Raw genomic sequence first — 19,482 nt, forward strand, 5'->3', positions numbered from 1 at the left:
ATGCCTCTTCCCATTCAGACACAAATAGGATCATTATTTTTGATAACTATGCAGCAAGTGCTGGATAATTTCATTACACCACTTGCCACTGCATAATGCTGTACTTCAGCTAAATCATCATAAGTCTTGCCGTATCTCTATTATTGTATTTAATTACAGCACAAAACCAATCAATAACATAATGTCCAACAAATTATAGTGCTGATCTATACACACAATTCTCTTTCACTCTTCCTTCAACTAACATTAGTGTTTGTGTGACAGATAGAAACAGAGCGGTTTGAAAAGACGAACACTGACTGCTGCTGAGTGAGTCTGTATATTTCTCTCCTCATATTGTTTGTCAAAAGGTAGAAGTGGCTATTTACAGCCGGACCTATAAAGCCCATTCTATCTGATGGGATGGGGCAATGCCCTCATGTCATCCACCTTATAAAATGACGGACGCACACAAACGTGAAAGCTGAAGTGTTTTATTATAAAGCAGAAGACATTTCATGGCCCACCACCAGTCTTCCCCTAATAAATAGGGGCTGTGAACAAGCGTCTTCTGTACAATCACGGGCCAATTTTACAACATGTTTTTCAATCCAACTGAACGACTAATTTAATCTGTTCCCCTGAATGTTTCATGTTTGTATCAATGTTTAAGTCACAAGGTTCACTGTTACAACAATGTTAAATTCAATTTATGCTCAAGTTGTACAACTACACAAATTGGAACTTGTGTTGAAACTGGCTTAGAAACCTATCAAACTATATACAGTACATATGAGGAAATAACTGCATATCCTTAAATGATCAAACTTTTCACTCCATTAACAGTCTACATTCTCAACTAATCTCTCAGTCTTTCTCTTCTGTGTTGTCCGTATGTATCTGCCTTCATACAGTCTCCTCCACGATGAACTCAATGGCATGCTGCGGTGACTGGCTGGCCTCCACCATAGTGATTTCATTGCCATCCATGGTGATAGTCGGAACAGTAATGGCCTGAGTTCCCAGAACAGAGGAGGGCAGGATAACAACCTGTGAGGTTCCCTCTATGCCACTGAGCTGATCAGATGGGATCATGACCGTTTCGGTGCCTCCTTCGGCCCCCTGCAGGACATAGATGGTCTGCACAGAGCCAGATTCAACCTCCTCTGCGGTGGGCAGAGAGGACAGCACCTTGGCCCCCTCCAGCACCTTCTGGACGTGGGCCGCCTCGGCTGCATGTGCAGCCTCCTCTGCCTTTTCGAGAGGCAGGTCTCCGTGTAGCCGGATGTGTTTATCCAGGTTGGAGCGAGAGCGGAAGGCAGCAGGGCAGTGGGGACAGGGGTAGGGCTTCTCGCCGCTGTGGGTGCGGGCATGCTCGGTGAGACGGGCAGCCACGCTGAAACTCTTGCCGCAAATCCAGCAGCAGAAAGGCCGCAGGCCGCTGTGGATGCGCTCATGGTCCTGCAGATGGGGCAGCTGGCGGAAGCGTTTGCCACATGTGTTGCACTGGTGGAGGGATGGAGGGGAATGGGGAAGAGGACAAAATATGAGGTAAGAAGATGGCAAGAAAGTACAGTTCAATTCGCAACAACAGTGCCAGTGCACAAACTCAACTGCAATTAATATTTTCTGAGACCACTCTTTATATTTTTCTGCAGATGCAGCACTTCTGGCTGTGTTACAGAAGAGCAGAGAGAACAGGGTATGGGGAAAGACAGATACAAAGCAATAAAAAGCACACAAGTGTGTAATGGAGGCTTACAGTTACACAGTAGGCAACAGAAAAAGATGTTAAGTCAGTTTAAAATTAAACTATTTCTAAATAAAGAAATCACGTTAACAATTCAGCAGCAGAACCTGTCCTGCCACTAATGTTAGTGCTCTACTTCCTCCCACCTGAGTGCAATGAACTACAAGATACTTGATTAAACCTGAAGCACAACAAAAGAAAGGCTATGTTGTGCTTCGCTTTGATTCCCACTGAGGACACTTAGATTTAAACTATAATCCCTGTTCTCAGTTTCGGTCTCTCTCAAAAATATAGCAAAATTAGCTTTCCTGTTATGTTTGGTTTCATATACTCAGCAAATATAGGTGTTCCTTCAGGAACGCACACGGTATATTTGATTTAAATTAAAATTCATCCCCATAACCGCCTCTGTGTTGAAGGACCAATGCTGGTTGAACCTTAATCTTTAGCATGCCTGATAGATAGGGTTCAAAGCAAAGCCACAAACATTCAATCAATTTCTACAGTCCAACGTGCTGTGATGGGCTTCGGTGGGTCTATAGTTGATGTCCTGCCTCGTCACCAGAGCAGCAGAGAGAGAGAGGGGAAGAGTCCCAGAATAGTAACAGGCACAGAGGGGAGCTGACAGGCCCTAACTCAGCCCTGCCATTAATCACAGGTACACAGGGAGGGAGGAAACACCCGCAGGACACACACTGCACAAATGGCCATGGTCCGGAACCAGAGAGATGGCCACAGCTCTGAACGGGTGTGAACGGGGCGAGGCAACGCTGGATTTCAATTTGAAATAGAGGTGTTTTAAGCCTTGAAAGCCTCGTATAAATAAGGACAAAATATGATTCAGAAGGCTAAAAGAAATTCCCTTTTTATATAAGCACACACACACACACACAAATACACACATCCCTTCTCACCTCAAAGGGCCTCTCATCAGTATGTGTCCTCATATGAACAATGAAGGTGGAATTGTAGGCAAATTCCTTGTGGCAAACTTCACAGCGGAAGCGGGGTCGGTTTTTGGACTTGCTGAGCGTGCCTTGGAAATGGGCCAGCACATGCTCCTCCAGGGCACTGTTGGAGGTAAATCGGCGGCGGCAAGGCCTCACTGGGCATTTGAGAGGTGTCTGGCCCGTGTGGGATAACCGATGGAGATCAAGGCCCTCCTGGGTCATGCAACGGTGGCCACATAGGTCACACTCAATCTGAGGAAGGGGTAATGGGAGGAAGGAAAGAGATGAAAGGAGTAAGGAGATGGGAAAACAGAAAGAAGAAGGCAATTAATGAGAAGAGAAAAGGTTGGTGTCTTCATGGTCTTACAGTGACATAAACACAACGTCACAGTTTGATTCAGACTGGGGACCTTTGTTACAGGTCAACCCTTTCACTTGATCTCCACATTTCCTGCCTGTCTCGACTGTCAGCTATAATATATAATATAATAAAGTCCAAAAAAGTCTTAAAAAGATTAAGAGAAATTGCTTAAGTATTTCATAATAGTTCAACGGATGATCTGAGTGCTTCATTCTTCCTGGACAAAAAAAACTTAAGATTCAGCAGTCTCTCACTCTCTGAATATCTTGATGTGGAAAAGTTAAAGGAAAAAAAAAAAGCTCTTAATAATTTTCTATGTTCCTAACCTGTCCAGTGCACCGTCCTCGGCCTTGGCCCCGTCCACGGCCCGCATTCTTCTCCTCATCGGTGGTAGGGCAGCGCTGCAGGTGGATATCCAGCACGGACTGATTCACAAACTGGGATGAACAGTGAGGGCACATCGCTGGCTGCTTGTCTGTGAGGGAACAAAATCAGGTTTTAGACAGGTGGTCCTACTACAACTCTGCCAATATCTGATGGCTGATTTGGGCTTGTCGGTAGATTGGTAGATGTCGTGCCAATGATCCTGCAGTGACAGGTGGTACATACAGAAATGGCTGGCGATGGCGCCCAAACATTTAGATGCAGCCAGTTTTTCAATGTCAAACACGGGAAGAATGTGACTGTGGTCAGCGGTTGTTTATAAAGTGGATAAACAGGGACAAAGACATAAGGAGTAAGGCATTTACATGTGTTGTAATAAGAGAAACTGGCTGATTAATTGACTAGTCTGTCAACAGAAAATTTATTTATTAACAGTTTTGATTAGTTTATTCATCATTAAAGCAAAAACAAACATTTGCTTGATTCCGCTTCTCAAATGTGATGATTTACTGAATTTCTCCGGGGATGCACTCATCCAATACACTGAGTCAGTGTCGGGGCAGAAACTGACCTTATTAAGTGGACTGAATATTGGCCAAACATGATTGATCCACGTTAAATACAGTTACTTGGTTAATGTCATTTAATTCAGTGCTTCTGTTACCAGTTACATTAATTAAGTCATAAGTAGGCCGTTGACTAATTTCAAGTGCCACAGCAATCCCTGTTAATTTACATAAAAATGACCCCAGCAGTTCCCTGCAGTGAGTTATATAGATTTAAATTTGATAAAGAGAGCACTGATATTGGATCAGTAATCAGTTTCATTAAAAACACTTGCTTTGGACTCTTGGTCGCACAAACCAAGCAACCTGAATACTTTGTCTTTGGGAACCTGTAAATTACATTTTTCACTTTTTTTGGACAATTTATGGTGTTATCAGTTTATCTAGAAATTAACTCGCAGATTTATCAAAATGAAAATGATCATTTGTTTTATAGCTGCAACTAATTATTGCAACTACTTATTTTTATAAATAAATCAATCAATCAACTAAACTGCCAATTTTTTTCTCGCTTCACTGATTTATACCAGTTGTTTGTTCTATAAAATGTCATAAAATCGCAAAAGAAAATTGTCTGTCACAATTTCCCAGAGTGCATTGTGACATCTTCTTGCTTTGCTCAAACGACAGTCCAAAAGCAACATTTTTAATTTAAAACAAAGAAAAGCAGCATATCCTCACACCTGCAAAATTACAACCTACAAATTTGGCATTTTTGACTTGGAAACTGATTTTAAAATGATTCGATTCTAAAAATTGTAAATTAATTTTCCGTCAATCAGCTAATCAATTAATCACCTAATCGTTTCAGATCAAGTCAGCTGCTGCCCTAGCTGAATTCTGGCAAAGCAAACCACATTCTCAGTGGGTTGCTCTTGAAAATCTGGCAGGGAAATTGCTGACACTGATGGTTCATCAGTATGACCATAGGTCGTCACGCCAACATCTTGCAATCTGCTAACCATCTGTACAGTCTATCCCAGTGGGGGCGATCCACTCTGCTCCCCATTGGGACCCTCTAATTAAACCTTTAATAAGGACAATCTCAGCCTATGGCCCTGGACTGATCAATGGATCAATCTCTCCAATCATCTCTCTCAGAGGAGCCACGTACCTCTGACCCCTGCTGCACGCTGACTCTTCAAGCTTAACTAATAAGGTTGCCGTGCCAACGCCCCCCCTCGATTAAGATGAAGTGTCAACATGTTGACCCTATTCATTTACCTCCACCCTCCTCTTCCATTCCACAAGACACAAATCAATGGAAAGTCATTGACCTAATGCATCGGAGGAACAATGCACATATAACATGGATATGTTTGTAAATAAACAAGATAGGCCACCCAGGCAAGCTGATCAGGGCATTTATCGCAGACTTTGCATTAATCAATAGTAATTCACTGCATGTTGTACTGATAAGAGCATCATATCTAATTGGTTTCCTTTACGATGAGGCAGAGTAGGTTGGATTGGATTTCTTGATATTGCATTCTCACACAGATGAATGACAGGCGAGAAATGGTCACATAGAGAAAGGATGTGGGGATATGTGACTTTTACAGCAAGATATGTGACATAAACAGTGCAGTAAAAAAAAGAGATTTAATGACAAAGAAAAACACTCCAGCCCAATGGCCGCTGTATATTGTTCCTGTATGTAGTATAGTATGTGGTAGACTGACCCTTGAACTGACCTTGATGAGTGAGCGAGTGCAGGTCGAGATCTTTCCTGCGTTTGAAAGCCTCGCCACATTCTGGGCAAGGGAACGGGTGGCTGGTGTGGAGCAGTCTGTTCAAACACACAAAAACACACATATTAACAGAAGTACATACCAAAGGAAGATGATTTAAACATCGTAAGCACCAGTGATAATCTAAAGTTTCAAACTTGCTTTAGCTTGCAAAAGGAAAAACTACAGGTTGTATTCATACATACAATTAAATTAAATAATCATACATTACTACCAGTATGAAGACTTAAATGCCCCAATTCAAAGACACATAAAAAACATAATAAATAGAGAGGCACCCTGTATGCAACTCATATGAGGATTACCTCCAAGTATGTGCTTAGCTGTGCTTCAGGTTAAATAAGGGGTATTAGCTGAGTGTATAAACGGCTGGAGATAAAAGAACAGCAGTAAACTGGGAGGAGTCAGAGTTAGGACATGAAAGACTATATTTATCCATTTCATAACATTACGCTGGATGTAGCCTTAGGGGAGGAGAGAAGTGTTAGGATGTATTCACCTAATGCTGCATCAGGTCTGCATTCACAGCATGTACAAAATGAAAATGCAAAGTAAAAAGAAAACACTGGTTTCTCATAATCAGAACAAACACAGCCGACACTGACATTTAGGAACCATTACGCTCCACTTAATATTAAACATATACCAGTATATGTATTATCTATACTGCTACCAGTAATGTAGCAGCAGAAGTATTTGACTAGAGTTGCAACAATTAGCCAATTGGTTGATCTAAAGAAAATTAATCAACAGCTATTTTGATAATCAATTCATTGTTTCAGTAATTTTTCAAGCAAAAATGTCAAAGGTTTGTTGGTTCCAGCTTCTCAAATATGAAGATTTGCTGCTTTTCTCAGAAAGAAATTGAATGAATTACCTTGGACTCTGGGACACTAGGACATTTAATAGACAATCGAGAAAATAACCGGCAGATAATTAATCAATAACTAGCAATAAATAGTTAGTTGCAGCCCAATACTTAACCACAAAATAACCTAAAGTAAAGCACGATTCTAGAGGTGATTTGCAAGGACCTCTCAAGGCCCATATACTGCAGCAGGCCTGGCTGTGTCTGTTCCTTGTTAAATAGACAATAAAAATCAATATTTCAGGGACAGCTGACCCTGAGGTAGCTGGGAAAATTAGAATTTCAGTCAGGGTCACCTCTCCTCCGAGCCAGATGTTCTTTAATGAGTAGGAATGACGCTCCACAAACAGTGCATTAGGGAAGTACACATACGTGGATATGCACTGAATCCTTTTTTTCCAACTCGTAAACCAAAAACAATGGTTCCCAAACATGCCACTGGCTTTGGCAGTCAATGACAAGACAATCAAAGTGTAGTCTGTATTTAAACAGTGACTTTTTGGGGGGTCTTGCTTTATTCTCTCAAGTGTTTCCATCACAGGAACTTTCCAAGGGGACCCAGAACCTTTTGAGGTACCAGAGGAACTAGAAACAAAATTTAGTTCCTGTAGCATAGTTCCAGGTGTAAAAAACTGCTCAGGGGGTTATGTTGTAGGCTTAACTAATTAATTAAAGAAGAGAGATAAAAAAGAGTGACTGTGTGATAGCTGAAAGCACAAGCAAAGGAATAAGAGAGAAATAAAATTAATTTCCTGATAGTTTCACTGCAGTTACGTTCTAAAAACAGAAACACATAACCATCAAACACTCAACAGATCATCTTCTTTAGAGACAGGCGTTGTTGGAGTTTTCTGCCTCATTTTCTATCTCTGCACGTCTCCTTTACTCTCATTCTTTTCACCAAACTCAAACATCAGAGTCCTGTAACAGTTAGTACAATAAACAACAGGATGACTGTGTGTTTAGTGTGTGAAAATTTAATTTCAAATGTCACCGCTGCTTTTTTAATTCATCATTTTTCTAAATGGTCTTAATTTGCCTGATTAATCTTCATGGTTCTGCCAGTTTAGTCCCTCAGTTTAGTTCCTGTGGTTCAATAGTTCCTGGAACTGTTTGATCAAAATCAACTATCAGACTTTCTGTCCTCTTAATTTCCCACAACTTTTTCCTTTTGCAGCACACAGGATTTAAAATGAAACAATGACTATGAAGTGGGGCTGTAACTAACAATTATTTTCATTATTGATCAATCTGATGATTATTTTCTTGATTAATCAATTAATTGTTTTGTCTATAAAATACCCCAAAACAGAAAAAAATGGCCATTATAATTTCTTAGGGTGACGTCATCAAATGTCTTGTTTTATCTGATTAACAGTTCAAACTCTAAAGATATTCAGTTTACTATCACGTATGACATGTGAAAGCTTCAAAATCTTCACATATGAGAAGCTGAAACCAGCAAATGTTTAGCTTTATTGCTTAAAAAAATTACTAAAACAATTATTTAATTATCAAAATAGTTACAAATTAATTTTCTGTTGATCAATTATTCAACTTATCATTGCAGCTCTACTATGAAATTAAAGTGCCAACTTTTAGATTTAAGTCAAGTGTTCACATCAACCTCACTGTCCTGCTGGTACAAATTGCATAAAAAGGGATTTCTACACTTACTTCTACACTTTCTACAGTGTTCACAGTTAAAGTTAAAAGCTCGCACTTTAACCTTAGAGTCTGTTTTCTTTGACATCCAATAGATTGCAGCCAAAACCAACAAAATGCAGACAGACTCTCTGTAAATCCTCTCCCCATTGCTCAATCAGCTAGGACAGGACCGGGCTCTTCCCTCGTCTTGGATTGTTATCGTTATCATCTTAATTTACTTGGCCTCTGTCTGTCAATCATATGTGGCTGAAGCTCAAGGGCACCCAGACATCTCAGTCAGTGTGTTCGTAACACAGCTTAAAGGTCTTGCTCAGTAGTCGGACACGGCTCAGATACTACAGCTCCTGGCTAGGGAGAGGAAGGTTATCTAAATCCCATCCTGGGTTCGGTTTGGAACTGTAATTCTAATGTATTTACACAAAAAACAGGGTTGGAATTTATTGAATAAAAGTCTATCCCCAGTCAACATGGAAATACAGCATTTAATGTGTGTTGGTAGATGTGTTGTTTCCATAAAGGATACTGAATGACTAATGCTACTCAAGAGTTATTGTTATCATGTTCTTACTTGTGATGGTTAAGCTGATCCTCCGTGTTAAACCGTGAGGGGCAGAGAGGACAAGGGTAGAGATGAGCAGCTCCCTCGTTGTCCAGACTACACACCTGCATTAAGGGACACAGTCAAGGACAATAAAAAAACAATTTCACAGTGAGTTGTCTACAAAAAAAAAGCAATCCTTTTTTTAGGAAAGCTAAAATTCAAGGTTTTTACTTAAAAATAAGCTTCCATATTCCATACTCAATATCTACTATTTCAAGAGTGTGTGTGTGCTAACAAATGAACAAAAACTCTCAGAATCATTTGAAAATATAAATTTCATGCAGATGTTTTGTTTTTTTTAATTTTATATATGCAATTTTGGAATTGAACCCTTCAAATGGCAGAAACTGTACCGGTTTGCGTCCACGCTTGCGCCGAGGGTGCGTTGATGTGTGAATGCGTTGGTGTCTCTTCAGGGTGGCTGCCTGGGAGAAGTTTTTGCCACAAACATCACAGCTGAAGGGCCTGGTGCTCGTGTGGTTCATGCTGTGGCGCAGCAGGCTCTGGGAGTTAGTGAAGGACTTTGTGCACACCTTCACAATAACAATAATATGGATTAGTGCCACAGTTGAATTGACAACAGTTTTAAGCACCTCTTATAAAAGAGAAATAAAACAAATTCCACTGTGCAGAAACACCAGAGAACCTGTCAAATATAATGAGGTTGGAGGTTCAAATTATGTCTGTCTCACACCTAACCCACTTCAAAGCATTACATCATCCTTTCAATGTCAGCTACATGACATAAATCACATTTACATCAAAGCAAATTATCCCTCCCCCAGTAGAAGGGATATATTTTATTTAATTTTGATTGGCACCTTGCACGTGAAAAGCTTTTCTCCAGTGTGGCTGTAGACATGGGTGCGGAGGAAGACGCGTCTTGTGAAGGTTTTGCCACAGTAGGGGCAAACATGGGGTAGTGGTGTGCGGGCCCAGTCCTGCAGCAGCTTGGTAGGCGGAGGGAGGTTGGTGGTGTCCGAGTCTGCTGCAGTGCTGCCCTCTGACTCCTCTTTGGTGCCTGAACTCTTGTTTCCTGAAATTTAAAAAACAAAAAACAAACAAACAGCTTATTAAGGACCAAAATGTCCTGCAACAAATGCCTTATTTTTCCGATATGGACTTTAAAACACTTACCTTTGAGTGCACCACCACTCAGGATCCTGAAAGAGGGTTTACTCCTCTTAGGAAAAGGTGAACCTGATTCACTAGCAGAAGCAGGTGAAGAAAGCAGCCTCTTTGAGCTCTGTGGGGTATCCTGAGCTGTCGTGGCGGTTGTTTCATCACCGGTTTCACCTCCATCCACCACCTCCGACTCTGATGTGAAGCGGTGCTGCCGGAGATGGTACAGGTACTGAGTGGTGTTCATGAAGCTCTCGCCACAATGAGAGCAACTGTGCAGGGGCTCCTGCAGACCATGCTTCTCTGTACGATGCGTGACCAGCCCTTCCTCGTTGCTGAAGCTCTCCCCACACTGGGTGCACATGAACAACTCAGGCTGTGGAAAAGTGGAGGTTTCACTGGTGGTGGAGGCAGTGGTGTCCTGCCTCTGCTCATCAGTCCCATTGTTCTGAATGCAAACTTCCTCTGTCACTTCAGGAACTGCTACCATTTTTTCTTCACCTTTCTGCCTGTGTTGCTTGCGGTGGTAGAGGAAGAGGGTAGTGTTTAAAAAGCTCTCCCCACACACAGAGCATCGGTGCAGGGCTTCCTCAAAGCCGTGTTGGGTTTTGCGGTGAGCAACGAGTTCAGACACGAGGCCGAAGCATGAACCACAGTCCACGCACAGGAGCACTGGTTCAGGCTTAGGTTTTTTGTTGGCCCCTCTCCTCCTGGGAGACAAATCTTCTCGATTAGAGGTTGGAGTGACCACCTCAGAAACAGGGAGATCAGAACTCTGAGCTGAAGAGGCCTCTGCAACCTGCTGCTCCTCTTCCTCTTCCTCTACAACGGGTTTCTCTTCTGGTTCGGGCTTAAGATTTTTGCTCGTATCACTCTCTGAGAGAGAGCACTCATCTGGATTTAAAGTTGGAGTTGAGCTCTGAACTGAAGGGGTCTCTGGCTCAGGTTGTGAATCAGGTTTTGACTTGCTCCCAGAAGCAGCCTGCTGACATGTCTCTTCTTTACGGTGTTGCTGCCAGAGGTCCAGGCTCTTGAATAGTTCATCACAGTCCCCACACTGGTAGAGGATTCTGGGCTGATCCGATGGCACCTTTACTCCAACAGCAGTCTGCTTGAGTGCACTCTGAACCGATTGCACAGAGGCGTTGCCTGCTTGGACTTGAGTCTGTGGGACTGCAACTGTCCTTGATATATTTAATACCTGTTGCTGCAAAGACAGAAGAAAAAAAAAAAGACAAAATCAAATTTTCTTCAATGTTTCACTTGTGTTAGAAATTACTAGAAAAATAAAAAAGCTGTTCTAAGTCAATTTAACCTGCATTTTTTTTATTTCACTTAATTCTTTCTGACATATGAAGGATGAGATTTCAGTGTTGGGATACTGAGGTCAATAAGGGCAGCGTGTGTTTAGAGCCAAGGTTCCTCTGAGAGCACCAGACAGCCAAGATAAGGCCTCAGCCTGGCTGATAAGTATCAAAGGCCTTTCAGGGTTGAATGGGTCTTTCCAGTGGGTTTACATTTGCTCCCTCCATCCATTTGGATGATGGAAACAGAAAATCAAGGTCGAGGTTAAAGACATCTGAAACCGCTTCAATCAAACCAGTTCAACATGTCTTACATACAGGAATGATTTGTAGGCTTTTGTTTTAGTATTCTGGCATGCGAGTCCTGAAGACTCAATAGCATTTTGATTGATTTTTCACCTTGCATTAACTGGTATTCTACTGTTTTTCTACAAAGAAAACTAAGGTCGGTAAAATAATTTGAAAGACGCTATAACAACATAAAAAAACTGCACATGGGAGCTTTATTTTGTATGTTGTTATATACTGTTTTGCTAGATTTTTTATCCTTTAAGCAGACTAGAATTCAGGGGGATGTGGCTGATGGTCGGCTGGACATGAATTTGTTTTTTTGTGCTCATAAAGCAAAACTCTTTAAAATACTCTCTGCTTGTGCCACCTGACACAGTTCCCTTCGTTGGTGAGAACAATGAATTCCTTGCCAACAAAGGGCATATTTTTTATTAAGGTGCAGAATATAATTTTGTTGGATCTAAAGCATGTTCTGATTAAAAACCTTTGTGGCTACATCACTCAAACCTTTAATGGAGCAGAAAGTGAAGATCATTCAAGATCAAGATCGATGTGTTGAACCCACCGGGAATGTTAAGAATGTTTTATCTTCTGTACTTCAGCTCCACACAATAGAGAACTTGCATCTTCTATGCAGATAGAATGATTTTTTTGCACAGTCTAGCCATCTAAGGACATGATCTGAAGGATAGTTCCTTTATTCCTTTATGTAAGCATTATTTATGCACATGCTCTGTAATCTATAAACATTCTTGCAAGTTTACACATCAAAACCAATCAAAAGACCTGATAACATTTCTATAATGCTTCCTCCGCAGCTCCAGCATGAAAAAAAAAAATTCTAGATACGGCACAAAAAAAAAAAATCCTCAAACAAAAACTATCAGCACAATTCTGGTACGACACATGGGTGGCGCATTATTAAAAATCAGAGCAATAATATCAGTAGTAAGTATTACTAGGAAAAAAGTCTTGTGACACTCTGTGTCAAGTGTCAACCAAGGCTGACCAAAGATTGCTTCCTCACTCAGATATCTGAGCCGAGCAACTTCAGAGGTGTAATACTGTATATGAAAAGGGCTGTTATAAAGGTTTATAGCTTGATATCAAACTGGAGAGTCTTAACTTGTGATTCTTCTGGTTAGTGGGCAGGTCTTTACCGTTCTAAATAAGGCTTTTCACAACATGCAAGAAAAAACCTTAGACCACATTAAAATGGAGTCTGTGCTGCCTGAAACACATAGATTTATCAGACGAAGAAAGTTCCACCTCCATAAAATCCTCCCTGTAATGTCTTTCACCTTAACATACCAGTTAACAACTTTGTGTTTTAAGTTTTGTTTGTTTTAATGCATATGTTCCTTTTTTTTTTTTTTTTTTTTTTATAAAAGTGAGACTTTCATTTAATCAGCTGTAGGCAATATTTGTACATAACACAAGTTTCATGCACAGTGAATAGTCCCTTCCGAACAAAAACAATTTTAAACAAGTATTTTTCACTTTAGCACCTGGCTGATAAGTGCACAAGGTGTGAACTTTTTTGTTTCATATTGTAATTAATACTGAATAACTAAATAGCTTCTGTGAATAGTTTTAGTGAATTTTTGGTTATTGAAAAACATCCAGCAAACTATGTTGAGTACCCTAAATTACTTTTGCTTGGATAGGTTATTGAGTGTTGTCGAAGCTGGAGTCTCTTAGTATCATCAGCCAGGAAGGTAGCAAGCCACTGAGACCACTGAGAAGCAGCACATATACATCAAGTAATCTACAAATAATGTGCCAGTATTAATGTCTAGCAACACTTGAGCATGCAGTTGACATATTACAATTTATTAAAATACAGTAAAGTAAGGATTTCAGCCCGTGTGAATCTGATTACCCAATAACTCAAATGTTAATTGAGAGCCTCTAATGGGGCCATATGTAAAGAGAACATTTTTGGTATGGAGAGTTCTGCAGATGCAGCAGATGCTTCACACTTTGGTCAAATAAGGAAAATCAGAAGGACTGAATTTGTTTGGTCAGAACAAACCAAAAGGGCAAAGCATGACATGTAGAAATGAAGGGTTTAATTGGACATATTACAGCAAACTGAGGGGACATTTCTGTAACGTTCTCCTTTATTTTTCTCCTTTAAAGCTTGATCATTTTCAGATATAATAGACATTTATGAAACACACCTAAACACAACCTGGTCTTAAATTTTCCTAGCAACCTGATGTCCTACAACTATAGTCCCCTGAATTCAAATGCGTATGTGCTAAAAGGGTAGCCACATTTGTTAAAATAGCTCTCTACATCCATTTAAGACATAAACAGCCATTGTTTTATAGAAACGTCATATAATGTTCACAGAAATTGTGGTAACCTAGCTAATTGCAATAAACCAGCTTATGGTAAAATGGGGGCCAAAAAGCCATAAGGTACCCAGGTTTTATAGTGTTTCTCCGGTTGATTCATCTATGAGAAGGCCAATGAGTGATCCGTCAGGAGAAAGGATGGCAATGACTGATGCCTTTCCATGCTCGTCTTCCCGCTGGCGATTCAGAATCCAATCTGTCTATCATGAGTGTCACCGTGCTTTATGGACTTGTGTTGAAGTCAGTAAGAATGGAAGTCTGGGCACAAGCTCAGACAGCCATGCCCTACTGCTAAACGAGGGCCAATGACTGCTTTTAACCCTGAGGGCTTGCTGAAGCTGTCATGGGAAAGGCAGAAGAAAAAAGTGCCAGCTGCACCAAGACTCAGCTCAATATGTCAAAGTTAAATGGAATAACTCACCCTATTACACAACTTTCAAACTCTGCAATTCAGAAAGCGTCTCCGCAGAACTCTGAATTAATAGAGCTCAGCATTTTGATGAAATGCATCCCAGAAGGGTATTCCAAACAGGACACATAATGTAAAAAATGCTGATTACAATGCATTATGTAAAAATCCACAGGCTTCTCAAATTCACCATGAGCCAAACAATAAAAAATACAACTGAATTAACATACAGAAGCATACATTTAGTACACAGACGGAAAACACTGAAAATGGGAAAGACTGTAGTGCTCACTCATTGAATCAAAAGGGTAGCCTTGTCACACAAAGAACAAAAAAACTAATTTTTTCCTTTTGGAAACAAATTGTTCAGTATTACTGGAGCATGAGTAGCATTCTGGTGATTCAGCTGGCCTCTGCAGAGACTATGTAACTGTAGCATCCTGGACCTCAATCTGGCCTGCAACCTTTATCACATGTCAATCCCTCCTGCTCCCAATCTTTCCCGATCCATCCAATAAATGATAACCCCCCCCCGTCCAAAAAAAAAAGAGGCCAACCAGCAATTTCTCAAATTACAAAAATCTGCACAGTGATACATTCTGAAATACAAAGCCAGATTTGAACATTCATTCATAATCGATTCAGTTTTTGCACTGCCACATTTTGCCTGTTACACCTGTTTGGCTCACTAGAGACTCATTACTCTGATAATCAACAATGCTAATGTGCTATTTTGCCATTAAGCTAGACAGAAAGCAGTTCCATGTATCACTTAGGTGCTTAGAAAACCAGCTGAATTACATGTCGACCTTACAACACAGTCTTTTCCCATTTATCAGGGTGAAAGTTAGGGGTATGACAGATGTGTTGGTACAATGACTTAATGACTATTCGTCTTTAATATGTTTAACAGTGTAATATATGTACATGTATGTGCTGTACTGCAATCAGAAAAGGAGAATTTGACCTAAAAAATTACAGATTAATGTCAAGATCTCCACATGTAATGGACACATAAAGAAAAAAATGACATTTTAAACTTTAGACTTTGAAAATATCATCTTGTTATTGGTTATGATAATTAAAATAAAGAAAAAACAGATGTCTTAGCCTATTATGTTTATTGTTGTAACAATGGTTTAATGCTGCCTTCTTGGCCAGGTCTCTCATAAAAAGGAGATTTTAATGTCAATAAGACTTTTACCTATTTAAATAAAAGGAACTTTTTCGTTTTTTTAATTACACCACAAAAAAAATAAAAAAATAAAAATATATATACATATATATATATATATATATATATATATATATATATATTATAGCTAATTTTCCCAAATAATCACTATTACTATCTAACCTCCAAAACACCTACTGGCTATTCTATGATTAAAAATATTACAGCAGTATACACCTAAATCAGATAATACACCGCAATGCCTTGAAATTAATCAGTAAATCACTGTAAACAACTCAATGTTAAGTGCTCCGATCAAAGTCACTTTTACCATGATGAGTAGCAGAGCATTGTCAGTTTATGACTAAAGTTACTTGTCACTTCAATGTCATTCTCCAGATTTGACTCTGAAGCTTTTATGTGATCACACAGCTGGTCATTTCAGGCCACACTGTCACATTATTGGTGTTTTTTCCTTTCTATTCCCCATCTAAAATTGAGCAATTGCACTCAAACCACCAAGGCAGGCACAATCACATAATACACAGAGGAAACTGTGGACTGTGCCAGTATTTACCCGTGTCTGTAGCACTGGAACAGTGACAGGGGTGGCTCCAGATGTGTCTGGCTGGTCATCCTCAGCAGTGCATGTCAATTGGTGCTTGAGTACCTCTTCCAGAGTGTTGAACTCCTGGTAGCAGGGGAAGCACATGTACACTGACGAACTCTCCATGGCTGCCAGGGGATTAGAATTAAAAAAAAAAAAAAAAAAAAAAAAAAAAACATTTCATAAGAAACGCAGCAATGCAAAGCTGATTTAGATAAAGGTGCAACAGTTCACGAAACTCAGCATGCTTTGAATATGAAAGTAATATCGCAACGTGAGCTTTATACAGATGCCTACCCACCAGAGCATTACATTTGAAGTTAGTGAACGTTACATAGAGGGTTGTGAACATTGCCCTCTCCTGATGAAAAGAAGTGCCTGCATATTTTATCAAGACAACAGCTTGGACACAAGTGCCAGGAGGCTAACTCTGGGGTTCCTGAGATGACTCACCATGCGCCGAGCCTGGGCTAATTGTTATTTTGACCATGCAGGTTGCTGCTCAGGTAGAGACCTTGCCAAGTCCCTCACTCTCTCTGCCATTTTCATGGGCCAAGCTGACGTTTAGCTCTAACATCATTTAGATATGTGCTGTAATTGGACCCACTGGAAGTGCAGTCTTGCGCGTGCTGCTGCTGAATGTAACTATAATCAAAACACAATCTCTGCATCGCCACCCTCTCTCTGGTCACTGATCAGACCTCATGTTGCAACAACAAAGCTTTAAAACATACAAATCAAAGAACTCACTGAAAGATATATGGAAAAAGCAATTTATCAATACCTTTTAAAGACATAAATGTGATACACTGTCTATGGTCTAGTAAATTTGGCAGACAAGGCTACATTTTAAAAGAACAACACAAGGGATGTTCTATATTTTTTGATAATGTCAATAAATCCTGTGGAAAGACCAAATTAACAAAGCCATTAGTACGTCTCTTAAAATTGTCTGTGGCACTCAGCCCCAAGACCATTTGTTCCCACTAAAGAATGTGAATCTTTGAAAACGGGTCACAGATATATAGCTTCATTTTTTAAAAAGGCACCTTGCCAAAAACAGTAATTTGATACCACAGCAGAGCACTGCAGGTTTTAGCAAATGTTACTCAAACAAGAGTAAATGGTGTATTTGTTGCGGATTATTTTCAGCTGCAGATTTGATGATTGAGTGAGTATTTACAGCAGCGGGTCAGTGTGTGTATGGGGGAACAATTCATTTTAGACTACAGTGCCCATGTTAATTGTAATGAAGAACACACACTCAGCACAACGGTGTGGCGCACTGATGTGTTTAAAAAAAAGTTTGTGGACCTCAATGGACGTGTGTGGCACAGATGACTAAGCTATAATAAAGCATTTATTTTCTACACAGACAATGCCTGTTACTAGGCTCAAGTTATTGTTAGTTTAGATGTGTTGGTGGAGTTTGCTGATTTAAAAAAAGAATTAAATTTAAATTAGATAGATAGATAGATAGATAGATAGATAGATAGATAGATAGATACTTTGTTCATCCCAGAAAGGAAATTAAAATGCCACAGCAGGCACTTGACATAAATCTAATCAAAATACAAAAACAAAGACAAAAACGGCAAAAGAAAAAAATGCAATTATTCAAATATTATGAGTACCACAAATTAACGAATGATGACAATTATTATTATTATTATTATTATTATTATTATTATTATTATGTCCCACTGCCCCCCGTTGGGATAATAGTCTAATGGGACATGTCTGTTTATGTCCTTGTAGAAACTATACTCTCTAATAGCACAGATGGTCAGATACAGACCACTTAGTGCAGGACTGTTTCACTTCAGTCTGGCAGTAATGGATCAGATGTGATGTGCATCCAGTGTTTATTTCCCTTTTTGCAGTATGGTTTTATCAGCAGGTCAGGTGGACCTATTATTAGTATGTCATGCATTTCCATGACATGCATCATGGAGGGTCACCTAGTCGATACTTCTGTGTTTACTGCAGAGGCGATGTCTGTATTTCAAATACCCAGCTCACAAGGGGAAACAGAAAAATATAAGTCACTTGTGTTTCAAACAGACGCTGGCTAGCTCGTGTTAGCTCCTTTGACCGTTTTGCTAGAGCTCTGACCCGAGTTAGTGAGACAACCAGCTTCACTGCTGCTCAAAGCTATCGACTAGCAGCAAGCTCGTACTATCTCTGACCAGTGCTGTGTCGCTAACATATAATGATGGCCATCTTTCTAACAATATGGCTAACGTGTCCTCGGCGTGGTTGGCAGCTAGCTCCCCTGCTAGCTCAGGTAGCTATTAAGACAACTGCCATCTCACTGCTTGAAAGCGGGCGTCGCAGCCAAATTGGCTAGCAAATAATCTCCTTGCTTTAACCGCTTGGACCAGTGCTGCTTACTTTCTGCTACCAAGGAGGAGAAGAAGAAAAAGACCGAAGAAGGAGGGCGGGATACGCTTCTTCGGTGGTATAATGGCGGCGACAGACGAAAAACTAAGATTAGCTGTCTCCCCCCGTTGAAATCCTCCGTACACACACACAAAATACATGTTAAATATGTCCTTCCCCGAAAAAAGTAACGCTCACACAAAATTAGTAAAATTATTTAAACATTACTCACCGCAATCAGACATTACCGGTCGAGGAAGTAGGACAGTCAGCAACTTCAGTTTTTTTCTGCATGTTACAAGCCTCGCTCTGATTGGCTGTGGCGGTCACTTCATGCACCAATAGTATTCCACTACACATAAAGCTAGAGGAGTTTGTATTCCAAAAGCGCGCCAGTAATACAGCAGCTCCAGTCCAGGGTAATGGCAAAAGATGATATAAAGGGTGAGATAGATAGATAGATAGATGGAGTACTTTACTGATCCCAATAGGTAATTGTAGTGTTACAACAGCCACCAATGCAGCAGTGTAAAAATACTCCATTACAAGTAAAAGTCCTGCAAATCTTACTCAATGTTCCCCTTGAACTCAAAAATGTGTTTAAAAGATTTTTTAAAAAGCATTCCACACGTCCAAAAATTTCAAAATCTTCAGCTCTGGTAAACTGTCACTTTTGCCAATAGGTATATGGTGTTTTAATATTAGTTACTTACACATGAAAAAAACAAGCAAACTTTGCTGCAGAATACATTCTGTAGATGGCTTTGTGGTTGGCATACAAGTGATTAATCAGAAAGTCCCATCCAGTCAGTTAATGTTTGATTTCTCCCTTTTTCCCCACAATAACTTCCAACAGTAATCACTTAAAACATCTTTTATCCTGGATGCATGAAAGATGTTGGAGATACAAGAGGGAGTTTGTGTTTTTCTTTGTGCAAAATGAGTTGCAAAT

General features: G+C 40.1%; 1 protein-coding gene across 3 annotated transcripts; it reads right to left on the minus strand.

The window, feature by feature from the left end:
* Positions 1-457: 457 nt before the first annotated feature.
* znf574 (zinc finger protein 574) lies at positions 458-18,869 on the minus strand. 3 transcript variants are annotated; one of them, XM_042424693.1, is made up of 10 exons: positions 18,763-18,869; positions 16,119-16,276; positions 10,016-11,207; positions 9,700-9,914; positions 9,232-9,411; positions 8,846-8,940; positions 5,685-5,779; positions 3,367-3,515; positions 2,644-2,931; positions 458-1,485 (listed from the first exon to the last, which is right to left on the minus strand). In XM_042424693.1, exons 1-10 carry the CDS (start codon positions 18,773-18,775, stop codon positions 886-888), a joined length of 2,985 nt encoding a protein of 994 aa, XP_042280627.1. In that variant the 5' UTR covers positions 18,776-18,869; the 3' UTR covers positions 458-885. The 3 variants fall into 3 exon arrangements, with proteins under 3 accessions (XP_042280627.1, XP_042280628.1, XP_042280626.1); XM_042424694.1 differs by lacking the exon at positions 18,763-18,869 and adding an exon at positions 18,543-18,629; XM_042424692.1 differs by lacking the exon at positions 18,763-18,869 and adding an exon at positions 16,602-17,274.
* Positions 18,870-19,482: the final 613 nt, after the last annotated feature.

The sequence above is a fragment of the Thunnus maccoyii genome, chromosome 10 (genome assembly GCF_910596095.1).
Source record: "Thunnus maccoyii chromosome 10, fThuMac1.1, whole genome shotgun sequence".
NCBI lineage: Eukaryota > Metazoa > Chordata > Actinopteri > Scombriformes > Scombridae > Thunnus > Thunnus maccoyii.